Source organism: Pyrus communis, chromosome 10, assembly GCF_041283825.1.
Source record: "Pyrus communis isolate YQ-2024b chromosome 10, ASM4128382v1, whole genome shotgun sequence".
Lineage (NCBI taxonomy): Eukaryota > Viridiplantae > Streptophyta > Magnoliopsida > Rosales > Rosaceae > Pyrus > Pyrus communis.
In genome coordinates, this window is record NC_142574.1 from 26,849,966 (window position 1) to 26,864,947 (window position 14,982).

At 37.9% G+C, this 14,982-nt stretch overlaps 3 protein-coding genes across 3 annotated transcripts; 2 read left to right on the forward strand and 1 right to left on the reverse strand.

Moving 5' to 3' along the window:
• Window positions 1–5,641: 5,641 nt before the first annotated feature.
• Window positions 5,642–6,280, reverse strand: LOC137728481 (uncharacterized). The gene is made up of 2 exons (XM_068467257.2): window positions 6,185–6,280; window positions 5,642–5,959 (listed from the first exon to the last, which is right to left on the reverse strand). Exons 1-2 carry the CDS (start codon window positions 6,278–6,280, stop codon window positions 5,642–5,644), a joined length of 414 nt encoding a protein of 137 aa, XP_068323358.2.
• Window positions 6,281–6,969: 689 nt separating this feature from the next.
• On the forward strand, window positions 6,970–10,405 carry LOC137728670 (BTB/POZ domain and ankyrin repeat-containing protein NPR1). Its single transcript, XM_088677933.1, has 5 exons — window positions 6,970–7,211; window positions 7,996–8,565; window positions 8,765–9,518; window positions 9,638–9,832; window positions 9,923–10,405. The coding sequence occupies exons 2-5, from the start codon at window positions 8,020–8,022 to the stop codon at window positions 10,186–10,188; spliced, it is 1,761 nt and encodes a 586-aa protein (XP_088534059.1). The 5' UTR covers window positions 6,970–7,211; window positions 7,996–8,019; the 3' UTR covers window positions 10,189–10,405.
• Window positions 10,406–11,583: 1,178 nt separating this feature from the next.
• Window positions 11,584–14,819, forward strand: LOC137728804 (BTB/POZ domain and ankyrin repeat-containing protein NPR1). Its single transcript, XM_068467576.2, has 4 exons — window positions 11,584–12,303; window positions 12,527–13,280; window positions 13,491–13,688; window positions 14,206–14,819. The coding sequence occupies exons 1-4, from the start codon at window positions 11,764–11,766 to the stop codon at window positions 14,466–14,468; spliced, it is 1,755 nt and encodes a 584-aa protein (XP_068323677.2). The 5' UTR covers window positions 11,584–11,763; the 3' UTR covers window positions 14,469–14,819.
• The last annotated feature ends 163 nt before the right edge of the window (window positions 14,820–14,982 follow it).

Consider the following 14,982-nt stretch of genomic DNA (forward strand, 5'->3'; position numbering starts at 1 on the left):
ATGTTTTGGGTCTAACTCATGAATAGGAGACGTGAAGATTTTGGTTCGTCTCTTTACATCACATGTCATCAAAGCCTTCGACGCAAAACCCCCCAAATACTAATTAAGAGCATTTCTAATAAAAAAATGCATTTTTTTTCTTGGTGTATTATTATTTCATCTCAAGTCAAATGCATAACCTCTGATTAAGAGTGGAAAAACTCACAAACAACAACAATCAGAAATCACTCGCACATATCTAGGCGATTTACTCCACACATTCAAGAATATGAATATATAGATACTTATTATTTAATATATACCCAAGCAATTATGCAAGTTTGACCATTGACCATTGACCATTGCTATAAGATGACATGTAACATGTTGCATAGTGGGTTAGAGAGAGAGAGAGAGAATCGTCCACGCCACTGTTGTCACATGCAAAAGTTCATGTAAAAAAAATAGTAAATTGTAATAATAGTTTATGAACTTTAATCACATTGAAGTAATGGTTTCTCAAGTAAAAATCTATTATAATTGGTCTCTTAACTCATCAAGATATGTAACTATGGTCATTTTTATTAACTTCGTCAGAATTTTATCAAAATAAGTTATGTTGGAAGGACTATGGCTACAGTTGGGGTCCCTTAACTCATCAAAACATGTAACTATGATCATTTTCTTCAACTTTATTAGAATTTTGTCAAAATGAGTTATGTTGGAATGACCCTTGTTACAATTGGGTTAAAGTTGAGAGACCATTGCTCCAATTGGGTTAAAACTGAGGGACTATTTCTTCAGTTGGATTAAAGTTGAGAGGCCAATGATAATGGATTTTTAGTTGAGGGACCATAGTTGCACGTTTTAATGAGTTGAGGGACCAATGGTAATGAATTTTTAGTTAAGGTACCCTTGCTTCAATTGAGTTAAAGATAAGGGACCATTGTTACAATTTACTCTAAACAAAATTCAAAACAGAAGCATACAAAATAGTTAGGACAAAAACATAAGGTAATACCCCAAAAGTTCATGACTCATACGAGTCATTGACACTGTGCTTTTGTTTGTTATCTCCTCCTCTCATTTCTCCACCTCTCTCTCTCTCTACCATGCCATGTTTTCTTCTTTGTTTTCCAAAAATACTAGTAAGTGGCTTTGCTACAGCAGTCTATCTTTTTGAGGATCGAAATTCACAAAGGTATTTAAATCTCCTTTTGGCAACTATTATATGATTCACCAACGTTATGAATCGAACTTAGAACATAGCTTTGTAATACGGGGCTGAAATTCATCCCCAACTACTAAATCACCTTATGATAGTTGCCATTTGCCATGTTTTCTTCTACTGTTGGCACGTCTTGTTCTTTACTAAATTGACAATTGTTATCTTCCAAAATATCACTTTCTCTTAACCGGTTTAGCCCAACGGTTTTAGGGTTCAGACCGTTTTAAGTTTTGCTTTGGGCAGAAGTGGTATCCGACCGGTTTTGTTTTGAAGGGAAGTCGTGACATCAGCATGATAAAGAATTTGCCAAACATCTTTCATTAATTTATTAAACAAAGAATTTACCAATAAAATTGGAAAAAAAAACAATTCATTAAGGTCTTTCAAGTGGTCCAAGAAGGAGTTCTACTTTTGTCAAGACAAAAGGTTTGAATACAATGTTAAAATGCTTTATTAATTTTTTTTTAGTATAAGCAATGTTATTTAGAAATGAGAGAAAAAAGAGAAGGTACGCTACAATTAACATAACAACCAGTTGAAAAACGCTAGTTAACTAGCTAGCAATAGATTTCTCTCAAAGGGGCTTGTGAGACCAACATCTTGGGGCTAATGTTGGAGCCGCTCAAGGGCCTACTTTAATAAATAAATAAATAAATAACAAAAAAATAAATAAAGGACAACTAGTGGCAAATCACAGTTATCCATCCCTTTTGGGGGCTAGGAAGACTTACAGAGGCATTTCAGCCTCCCTCTAGCTACAAGTCTAGCTTCCAGACCAGCAACGAGTTTCAAACTCGACCTGAGACCTCCAGTTTTTAATTTTAAGAAAATTTCGTAATTCATCATTAACCACTAGACCACCAACTTGTGATTGCTCAAGAACGTACTTGGTTTAGTAGAATATCTCATGCATTCTTCAAATGGCGTACTTGGCTTAGTAGAATATCTCATGCATTCTTCAAATGGCGTAGGTCATCTTTGGAGGATGAAAAATGGGTCGGAAGAACAAGTTTAAAAGAAATATTTTAAGTTATATTTTGTGGAGGATGAATATCTTATTTACAGAACAACCCCACCACATGCTGATTGATTTATAAAGTTAAACAATTAGTCAAAAGTAATGAAGTTAGGGTCTTGATGATGACCACATGATGAGGATTGCATGCAGATCATTTGGATCCCTTGATCGTGAACCATAGATCCAGTCTACACCAATCAAACATAAAATAATTTTCATTGCTTAAAAAATAACTAATACACGTTAACATAGTAAACAAAATATATGACGTACGAGTAGCAATTTCGCAGCAATCGAGCATGCAAATATCTGTCGTGTACTCACAGGCCACACTCAAACATAACATTAGATAATATGGGATGATGGGTTCTTTTGTTTCTTTTTAGTAGTAGGTAATATTTTCTTTTCACATTCATCGTATGGGAAAGAACATTTTCCATATATGTATGTATGTATGTGTTTGTGTGTGTGTGTATCGACGATGGGACATGTAGATTATGTTAAATAATGTAGTCAATCGAGTGGCAAGCATAGAAAAACATGTATATAGCTATGTCCACTCCCTACATCTTGTTGACCAAATGATCATATCATCCTATCTTTTTTCTATAGAGGAGAGGTAACGAAGAAAAAGATATATTAATTACGTCGTAAGATTCTGTTCATTTTTATAATTGATGTATTTTTTTATATAAAAAATGAAGACGAATAATTACCAATTCATGCATGTACTAGTATCTATTTCGTTTAGAAAAGATTTAGAAGTCCATTCAAAATTTTAAAATAAAATTTGTAAGGTTTTAGTTAGGAGTAGTTTAGGAATAAGTAAAGTGTTTTTTTTTTTTTTTTTTTGAGAAATGATAAACACAAATTCTTTTTAAGTTCGCACACACTCATGTTTAATTCAGTTCGTTGGTTTGGTTTGATTTATTAAATCTGATGATTAGAAATTAAAAAAAAATATATGTGAGAATCTAAAAAGAGAGAAAATCACTTTTTTTTTTCCCTTAACTTTTTGGGAGGGTAAGGAAAATATGGAAGGTGAAATGAACACTGAATAGGTGAAAATAGCACTTTAATACCACGTTTATCTAGATATTGATGCTCGTTTTGAAGTATCTTTAAAATGTATGAAATCGTATTGATTGAAAATATTTTTGAAATCAATCCTTAGTAAATATACGAGTGAATCTTAAAAAGGTACTTAAAGTGTTTTCTGGAACTATAATTATTTGCTTCTTATAGATAGCACTTCGCTTTTTGAAACCTAAAATTTTTTTTCTAAAATACTTTCAGTTATTTTAAAAACAATTTCAAACAAGTCATGATTAGGGTTGATAATGTTTTTGCTTATTTAAACGACACAACCAACTCTTGCATCAAATATCGGTTCATATGCTTGACCTTCTTCTTCCTGCAATTCACTGCCCCTAAAATGCAAACAAGCATTACATTTAATTTCTTTCTCCTGATTGTACTTGCGAGCCAAATCTATCAGCCATCTTCGAGCTGCTTGTCTGCCGGAATGCCTCCTTGATTTTCATTTTTGTTGTATTTTAAATTTCAAAAATGTGATTTTTTTTTCCGTCTACGTGGCGCCAAATGATTGGTTGTGTGGACTTTTTGTATGCCACATCATCAAACTGATAGAAAATTTAAAATATTTTGATAATCAAGGATTACATTGATGTGTAGCACTTAATTTCAAAGACGATGTTACTTGATTTTGAAAGCGATAAACTATTTTGATAACTTGAGTTAATTTCAATAATCATTTGCTATAAAAGTCATTTCTTTATAACAAATTCCATGAGAAAACATCACAGTGTTGCACATCTGGGCCATTTTAAGGGCAAATTCTCGTTACTTCATGACTCTTAAATGACTTGGGGAAAGAATTACATTGACTAATATGTTAGGCACGACATAATTACATTGACTTTATTTATTGCGCTCACAACCGAGCTTTTATAGAAGAAATGCTATCGGCAAGATAGAGAAATTTTTCAGTATGTTTGAAACACATGACAATATATATATCATTATATAGTTCATTTTTAAATGTTTAACTCATTACATAATAACATATGTTATACTGTTCCGTGTTCTAATATACTAAAAAATTTCTCGATGTAACGTCCTTAAAAAAACCATGTGTGCTGCATGCTACGTGATTCGTTTTGATGAAATTTTGACCGTAATTGACACTGCAAGCAACTTTTGTGTGTTAAATTGTCAAAAAAGCAAATAGTATATAAGCCTAACTTCTCAAGGAACCAATAAAAAAAATGCCGAGGCTTAGGCCATCTCCAACCGAATAATCCAGAGGGCTAGAGGCTCAAAAATAGCGCTAAAATCGTCTCCAACCAAGGGTCAGGCCAAAGGGTTTGTTGGCCCCACTGGACAAGAAAGGGCCAAATGGCCAACGGTGCCGGCCCCCGGGTCGAGCTGGAATTCAAATGCCACGGTCATTTAGCCTTTTTTTTTTTTTTTTTTTTTATAGCAAAATTTGTTTAAAAATTTTTAAAAACTCTTTTTTTTTTTTTTCCCTATACCTTCCTAAACCATTAAACATTACATAACATTAAACAATATCAAACAATATTAAACAATATTAAACAACAATAAACAACATAAGAATTATACAACATAAAAAAAAACATTTAACAACATGAAACTTAATCAACATTTTTAAAAACATTTAACAACATAAAACTTAAATGCCTATTCCATGTTATTTTTGGCCCAAATATGTGTAACAAAATCCTGTTGTAGATACTTGTTTGTGGCACGGGAACATATCATTCTATAGCGCCTCATGTACTCATTTATAGAGATACTACTAGTTCTTGGATTGAAAGGCAAATTAGGCCCATCATATATTTTTGCACGAGCCTTTCTTGACCTATTTGGATCGTCTTGGTTGTCATCAGACTCTCTATCAATATACTCATCTCGCTCATCCTCCACAATCATATTGTGTAATATGATGCAAGACATCATGATGGAGTCCAAATTTTCTCGACTCCACCCTCTTGCCAGTTCGTTGATGATCTTCCACTGTGCTTGTAGAATACCGAAAACTCTCTCAACATCTTTCCGGTATGCCTTTTGGTGTAAGGTAAACAACTTGTCGGAGTCATTCACAGGGTTTAGAATTGCTTGGATAAGTGTCGCCCTCTTTGGGTAGATGTCATATGCCAAGTAATACCCCATATTGTACTGACGATTGTTGATGTAGTAGTCAGTTAAGGTGCTTTATGTTCCGTCAGGATATTGAAGAGAGGTGAACGCTCAAGAACTATAATGTCATTTTGAGATCTAGAGACTCCAAAGAAAGCATGCCAAATCCATGTGTCATACGAAGCAACTTCCTTTAACACAACAGTTGGCTTTCTTGACCTTCCGCAAAAGCCTCATTGCCATCCGGTGGGACAGTTCTTCCAATCCCAATGCATGCAGTTTAATGACCCTATCATGCCCGGAAACCCACGGTCTTCAGCTTTGCGAATGAGTTGATCCAGATCTTCTTGATTTGGCTTACGAAGGTACTCGTCTTTGTAAAACTGAACAATTGTGTCATAGAATTCAGCAAGAGTATCAAGGCATGTAGACTCAAACATACCATGGGTTTCATCCATCGAATCAGCTGGGGAGCCATAGGCCATCATTCGAAGTTCAATAGTAACCTTCTGATGAGGTGAGAAACCAGGGCGGCCTGTTCTATCCCGCTTCTATCGAAAGTATGGATTGACATGTTGGACATCATGAAGTAAACGCTCGAAGACATGACGCCTCATATGGAAGCGACGACTAAAATCCTCTTTTGTGTACACCGAGTTGGGGTTGAAGTAGTTGCTCATCAGATTGGCATGCGTCATCGCTCTATTTTGTGGTTTGTAAGAGTGGACAACAATAAAGCCACCCTATTGAGGTTGTTCTTGAGTTGGCTGATACACCATGGCCGCAGCCATGGCTGCTACTATGTTTTGTGTGTTGCACCATGCTTCATCTACTTCATCTGCTTCATCAGACTCCTCATCTTCTTGTCTCATCTACGCCCATTTTTCTTCCAATTTGGAATTGGATGAGAACCCCCAATTGGAATCAGAAGAGGATCCAAAGTTGGAATTCATTGCAAACTTGAATTGAAATAGATTGAATTTAAAGATGTATGAATTATAACCCAATATCCACCCTATTTATAGCAAAAAAAAATTCAAATCCAACAGCTAGCTGATGTCACTTAGCCGTTGAATTTAAATTTAAGTTGCAATTTTTAAATAATAAATTATGTTTGGCCCTATGACCTTTTGGTCCTCGGTTGGAGACAATTTTTTGTGACAGGGTTAAAACGAGCTCTATGGCCGGAGATGGTAAGAAATATAACCCTACACTGTTCATTAAAATATTATTTTCTTCGAAGACCAGAGATCTAAAACGAGCTCTTTAACCAACCTTCGGTTGAAGATGATCTTATCATCCTAGCTTTTTAAAATAAACAAACAGATGACATGTATTGCTTATGAATCACACGGTATGTCAACCATGGCCGACACCAACTCCGTCTATAACCTTTTGCCCCTTCTCTCTATCTCTCTCTCTCTCTCTCTCTATTCACAGATGAAAGCGAAAGATTAACCAAAATAATAAACTACTGCGCCCACGTTGGCTCTCCGTTTTCCCACACTTGCAATTTTTGCAATTTCCAAACAAAAACAAAACACTTCCATTAATTTACACCGAGCCTGCGTCATCTCACCCCAGCTGGGATCGCTGATGCTATCTCAATCGTCACCAAAGCGACTTCATCTCCCTCTAACGAAATTTCTCAGCTCCTTCTCTCTCTCGCTGTAAAAAAACACATAAAAAAAGCTTGTTTTCTCTCTGTTGTCTCTCTCTTTCTACTTTCTGACTCTGTTTCTCTGAATTGAATCCTACCCCCCACCTCTGTGTCCTCCCTGCCAATCTTGGGATTTGATATCTGTGAGTTTTGTTCTGGTTTATATGGTTGAAAGTTTGCTTCTTCTTGTTTTGGGAAATTTTGGGTTTGCTACAATTTTCCTGGGATGAGTTCTTTTGATGTTATGGGTTTTGAAATTCAGGTGGGATTTGATAGGAAAACTACAACTTGTAGGAGAAGCCAATAACAGTACATGTGTAAATTTTTTTTTATTAGTTTTTATACAACTCTTTTGATTAAATCTGCAAAAGTTTCTGTTTTGTGCAGTATTACAAATCACATCATATAATATATTGGATCCAATATTTGGTTTATATTGTTGTAGTTAGATCTTGAGCATCAATATTCTAGCTTTGTATTTTAGATTTTGTTTCTAATTCCAATTTGGAAGCTTCAACTTATCAGTTTTAATTTGGAAGCTTGAAATTAGCAGTTTTAATCCAATAGTTTTGTATTTTAAGTCTTTTCAATGGAACCCACCTTTCAAAAGTGAAAAGCAAAATCACAATTTGTGCTAGGTTTGTATTTTGAGTGTTAAACTTGTAAATTTAAATCTTGTGATCATATTGGATCATCCCCTTTTGTTAAGTAGTCTGTTTATCTTGCTTTTCGATTCTCAAAAGCACTTTTGCTTATAGGTTTTTACCATACGAATAAGATGGATCATAATATTTTGAGAGCTATAGGCTATAGCTTGTGTTGGAAGAATTAGACAGCTTTGGGGGTCTTAATTCTTCAAGGGAATTAGTTATAGATTTTGCTATCTTCAAGCTCTATGTGATTAGGCTTGACATTCATACATCCTAGGCTCTACAGGTCTAAAGTCGATTAATGGCTCATTCAGCTGAACCATCATCCTCTCTGAGCTTTACTTCATCACCCCATTTATCAAATGGTTCAATAAGCCACAACTTATCGTGTTCTGGCTCCGAATCGGTGCCAAGTCTTGAAGTCATCAGTTTGTCCAAGCTTAGCTCTAGTTTGGAGCAGTTGTTGATTGATCCTGGCTGTGATTATAGTGATGCTGATATCGTCGTTGAGGGGATTCCTGTTGGTGTACACCGATGTATATTGGCTTCTAGGAGTGGATTTTTTCGCGAGCTATTCAAGCGAGACAAGGGGTCTTCTGGAAAGGAGGACAGGCCAAAGTACTGTATGAGTGATTTTCTGCCTTATGGCGATGTTGGATATGAAGCCTTCTTGGTTTTCTTAAGCTATGTGTATACTGGAAAGCTTAGGCCTTCTCCCGTGGAGGTGTCAACCTGCGTTCACAATGTATGTGCCCATGACGCATGTAGACCTGCTATCAATTTCGTTGTGGAATTGATGTACGCCGCTTCCATTTTCCAAATGCCTGATTTGGTTTCGATATTCGAGGTTGGTCTTCTGTTATTCTGAATTTCTGAGCAGATTTCTATCAGTTAGTCAAGTCTATGAGTTCATGAATTCGTAAATCAATATATTTAACTTATTTATGAATGTTATGATAGGATTGTCTATGCAACTTATCATTTACTCATTCTTTTGGTAATATAAATGGAAAATAGTTCTGATTTGATTGTCTATGTGTTGGCAGCGGCGCCTTCTTAATTTTGTTGGGAAAGCTCTGTCAGACAATGTTATCCCAATTCTCGTGGTTGCTTTCCATTGTCAGTTGAATCAGCTCATCGATCAGTGTATAGATAGAGTGGCACGATCAGATATTGATGACATCTCTCTTGAGAAGGGACTTCCTGATGAGGTTGTGAAGAAAATCAAAATTCTTCGCCGCAATTATCAGCAGGATTCTGACCCAAACTTTCCATCTGCCGATCCCTTGCTTGAAAAGAGAATCCGAAGAATACATAAGGCTTTGGACTCGGATGATGTCGAGCTTGTGAAACTTCTTTTAACGGAGTCTAATATAACCTTAGATGAAGCAAATGCTCTCCATTACGCTGCAGCTTACTGCGATCCTAAGGTTGTGACCGAAGTGCTTGCTCTGGGCCTCGCTGATGTTAACCTCCGGAATTCTAGGGGTTATACAGTGCTTCACATTGCTGTGATGCGCAAAGAGCCATCAATTATTGTATTGCTACTGACTAAAGGAGCTCGTGCATCGGAGCTGACATCAGATGGTCAGAGTGCTGTTAGTATTTGCAGGAGGTTGACGAGACCAAAGGATTACCATTCAAAAACAGAGCAGGGGCAAGAAGCAAACAAAGACCGAATATGCATTGATGTTCTAGAGAGGGAAATGCGGCGGAATCCAATGGCTGGAGATGCATCTATATCTTCCCAAATAATGCCTGATGATCTGCACATGGAGTTGCTGAACCTGGAGAACAGAGGTAAGATTCCTAAGACATTCTCAATTTTATTTACACCATTCAAAAACACTATTTCTTCGTTTGATTGGTTTAGTGTGCCTCTGAGTCTCTGGCATGACATCTTTCACTTGTTATTGCAGTGGCATTGGCCCGATTGTTTTTCCCTGCAGAAGCCAAGCTAGCCATGGTCATTGCCCATGCGGAGACATCTGAGTTTGCTGCGCCATCATCATCGAAAGGCTCAAGTGGGAATCTGATGGAGGTTGATTTAAACGAGACCCCCACCGTGCAGAACAAAAGACTTCATTCCAGGTTGGAAGCCCTTATGAAAACAGGTAAATCACAAATGCATGCTTTTCTCTGTTACTGCGGTCGACTTACATAATATTTAGTCATTTTTTCTAAGCTTCATCGTATTGTGGCAGTCCGTTTGGGTAGATGCTATTTCCCTCATTGCTCGGAAGTCCTGGATAAGTTCATTGCAGACGACCTCCCTGATTTGTTTTACCTCGAGCCTGGCTCCTCCGACGAGCAGAAGGTAAAGAGGAGGCGTTTCATGGAGCTCAAGGAGGAAGTACAAAAAGCATTTGACAAGGACAAGGCCGAGTGTAATCTCTCCGGATTGTCGTCATCGTCCTCCACGACATCTCCGGAAAAAATTGGTGCAAATCAGAAGGTTAGGGAACCGTGAAGCCGTGTAAATTTGTATCAAATAAGCCTTCGGAGGTTTACTGACGAAAGCGTAGGAAAACGTTGGCTATATTCGGATGGCTAAAATCTTGGCATATGTGAATTGTTCTGTTAACTGCACAAACTAGCAAGTATCCGAGTTTTGTAGTTCTGTAGAGGATGATTTTGAATAGTAGGTGTATCTGTTCTAGGAAAATTACCTTTATCTTTCTTTTAAATACGTCTCAGGAGGTTTTCGAACTCAAAACTTCGGGTTTAAGGGAAAACATTCTTAATGAATTTAGACGTATTCAATTTCAATACATAATAAATATTACTTGTAAAAAAGTTAAATTTGATTTTTTTTCTTCTTTTCTAATTAGACTCTAGATTATCTTATTTATCTAGACTTTGGCGTTTGGCCTTTCAATTTTAATTAAAAATTCAATAATTAAGATTTAGGCCTAAAAATATTTATCATCTTATTTTTCTTCTCAATACACTTAGAATAATATTAGATACACTAAATTTGTTTATCAAATGATGTGTCACTAATTAAATTTATACTTTGATTCAAGTTGGAACTTGATTAAATAGTGGTAATATAGTGTAAATTGTGTTGCATCATATAATGCACAAATGCAAGAATTTAGCGTGTGTAGCAACACCAATATACTTAACATTAAAGTTCCAAATTCATCCATCACGAGGTGACTCAGTGGTTGGGGATGAATTTTAAGCTTGTATTTTACACGACACGTTCTGAGTTTGATTTATGTCTTGGTGAATCACATGATGGTGCCCAATGGGAGGTTGAAATGCCTCTATGAGTTTTTCTGACCTTCGGAAAAGTGGACTGCCATGTCGAAGCCACCAACTAGTCTCCTTTAAAAAACATAAAAAAAAAAATAAAAAAAATAAAAAAAATCCAAACTCCATAATCCATCCCTCCTAATAAATAAAGAGTATCACTCAGTACTATGGTCTAGTGACATTCCTCTTCATTTGGAAGTGAAAGGTCTTAGGTTCGAATCTCGTGGATAGCGAATTCGATACCAAATTAGGCTGTTGGTTTTGCCGAACTCCCCCTCCCCTTAGTGTAAAAATATCGATGTACTAAAAAAAAAAAATTGGTGCTATACAATGATAAATTTTTACCTCACACACTTTTGTTAATTTTTTTCCATCAATATTCTTCAATTCATTCAATTCGGCAGGTGAAGATTAAGAGAAATGTGTGAGACAAAAATAGGTGTCTGGATAGCAATCGCAGCATCACCCTAAATCAAACAAGTGATCAATTATGGTAGTAGTTAAATCTGACTTTTAACCCATAATTCCATGTTTAAATCCTATTCTAATTCGAGCATGTTTCCTCACTTCTCTCACTACTTAAGCTTTAAACCCGGGAGCTAATAAACGTTGAAAACTTGAACCACGTTAGCAACGTTAAAGCATAATCGTCACTCAAACGCCGTTGACTATTTGCGTACTGACATCTTCAACCTCCTCCTGCATTTATGTGACCCCATCAATCATCAAGCTATGATGATCCATCTCATTAATCTCCATGTTTAAAATCTAACGCAGACTAAAAATGGCTGATCCATCATCCTCCTTGAGCTTCACCTCATCCTCCCACGTATCCAACGGCTCAGTAACCCCCAACTCCTTCTCCCCCGCCGCCGACACCCCGCCGCCCACCCGGGACCTCACCTGCCTGACCAACCTCAGCTCCAGTTTGGGCCGGCTGTTGGCCGACTCCGGCGGCGACTACAGCGATGCCGAAATCACCGTCGAGGGCGTTCCGGTTCCCGTCCACCGATGTATTTTGGCTTCGAGGAGCGAGGTTTTCGCGAAGGTATTTAGCCGGGAAAATGGGGGTTCCGAAAAAGAAGGAAAACCTAGGTACTGTTTGAGTGATTTGCTGCCATTTGGGCATGTGGGTTATGAAGCGTTTGTGGTTTTCTTGGGGTTTGTGTATACTGCAAAGCTGAAGGCTTTTCCGGTCGAGGTTTCGAGCTGCGTTCACAATGTGTGCGGCCATGAAGCTTGTCGACCCGCCATTGATTTTGCTTTGGAGTTGACGTGTGCCTCTTCGGTTTTCGGAATGCCGGAACTTGTTTCAGTACTTCAGGTTGGTTGGTGCTGTTTGCTTTCTGAATTTCTGATCAAACATTTTAATCACATTGAGAAATTAGTCAACTTTCGAGTTCTCATTGCACATTTGTTCAAGTGTTTCTGCAACTTCGTTATTCAAGCTTGGATCTTCCAATATCTCGAATGCAAAGACAGATTACTAATTAATTTGGAAAGAAAAATGGAAGGTTGTTCTGATTTGGTTCTGTGTGTATTGGCAGCGACAACTTACTGATTTTGTTGTTAAGGCTCTGGCGGATGATGTTATCCCAATCCTCGCGGTGGCGTTTCATTGTCAGTTAAGTCAGCTCATTGATCAGTGTATAGAGAGAGTGGCACACTCGGATCTTGATAGCATCTCTCTTGAGAAACGACTTCCTGACGAGGTTGTGGAGAAGATTAAAATTCTTCGCCGGAATTCTCAGCACTACTGCGACCCAAACATGCCGATTGTGGACCCCTTGCGTGAAAAGAGAATCAGGAGAATACATAAGGCACTGGACTCCGATGATGTTGAACTTATGAAACTTCTTTTAACCGAGTCTGATGTGACCTTAGATGAAGCCAATGCGCTCCATTATGCTGCAGCCTACTGCGATCCTAAAGTTGTGACTGAAGTGCTTGGTCTGGGTCTGGCTGATGTTAACCTCCGGGATTCCCGGGGTTTTACAGTGCTTCACATTGCTGTGATGCGCAAGGAGCCATCAATTATAATATTGCTTCTGTCTAATGGAGCTCGTGCATCAGAGCCGACCTTAGAAGGTGAGAGCGCTGTTAGTATTTGCCGGAGGTTGACAAGGCCAAAGGATTATCATACAAAAACAGAGCGGGGGCAGGAAGCAAACAAAGACCGAATTTGCATTGATGTTCTAGAGAGAGAAATGCTGAGGAATCCAATGGCTGGAGAGGCATCTATATCTTCCCAAATGACGCCCAATGATCTGCATATGAAATTGCTGAAACTGGAGAATCGAGGTAACATTTCTAAGACACTCTCACTTTGATTAGTCAAGGCATTGTGGTGGCAGATCGTAGTCGGTATCATTTTTCTCCAGAAACACTTGAATCTCAACCTTTTGCGTTTCATGTTTCATGTTTTGATTGTTTAATGTGTGTTGAGTATCTGACGTGATATCCTTCACTTATTAGATAAGGCCTGAATCTGAAGTGCATTATTTATTGCAGTGGCACTTGCCCGATTCTTATTCCCTGCTGAAGCCAAGCTAGCCATGGCGATTGCTCATGCAGACACAACGTCTGAGTTTGCAGGGATCTCTTCAGTGAAAGGATCAAGTGGGAATTTGATGGAGGTTGATTTGAATGAGACTCCCACCGTGCAGAACAAAAGACTCCTTTCTCGGTTGGAATCCCTTGTGAAAACAGGTATCATGGTTGTCTCTCAGATAAATTATTGTGGTTGAATTGCAGAGTTCTGGTTGATCCTTTTCTTCGGCTTATTTATTTGCATGCTTTGACGAAACTCTCCAACCCCACCCACCCACCCCCCAACCCCACCCCCCCCCCCGCGGGCGTTGCCACGAGAACTTGCAACTGTTTGACTTTGCCCCTATGCTTCAGTTGTCTCGTGTTACCCCATTCCGTCAAGGATTAAGGTGTTACGAAAATCATTAACTTGGCTGATGTGGAACACGGGAAACAAACGGAAAAACCCATTATTTTTTGCCACATCAGTCAAATTAACAATTTTCCTAACCAACTTGACATGCCTCGTGTAACATGAGGCACGAAATGAAACCAAGGAAGTTATTTTTACACTCCACAAGACATCATAAGTCGAACCACAACAGCAAATATTTAGTATTTAGAATCTGCTAGTTAAAAGTACTTGCAGTGTCATCGGTTTTATTCTCTTCTAAGCATTAGTGTTCTATTGTGGCAGTCAGCATGGGTCGATACTATTTTCCACATTGCTCGGAAGTCCTCGATAAGTTAATTCAGGGCGACCTTCCTGATTTGCGCTTCCTTGAGACGGGCACCACCGACGAGCAGAAAATAAAGAGGCAGCGTTTCTTGGAGCTTAAGGAGGAAGTACAAAAGGCATTTGACAAGGACAAAGCTGATAAGAACGTCTACGGGTTGCCTCCGTCATCCCCATCGCCACCGGAACAAGTTGGTGCAAGTCCAAAGGTTAGAAACTTGTGAAGGCATGTAAATTGTATCGAATCATAGGCATCCCAATAAGGACAAAGCTAGAAATTTCTTTTAGTAGGGGCGTCCCGAAAAATATCTAAGAAGACCTTATTATAGGATGTCTTAATACCTAATATGATACTAGAGATGATTTCAAATGATGGTGTATCACAAGTCCAATGGTACAAAAATTTCAGTCTAGTAGTGGAAAGTGGCAAAATGATGAGAAAAATATTCCTACATGATAGGCGGGATGGTTTTTCGGTTTGAATGACAGAACAAGAGCACTTTTGCTCATATTATGCAGTGAAGTAATATGATATGAAGGTATGTTTAACATTAGATACATATATTTACTACAAAGATAACACGTGTATATTATATAACTTAAGTTTACAGTTTAACAAACGAATTACTTGAATGGGGGCATCTACCCCCAGTGAGCCTTGATTGGCTCCGTCCATGCCTCCTAGTTACGATCAAATTTTGCAAAATGGTCCGCGCTGGAAGCATGTGAAAGTCTCCA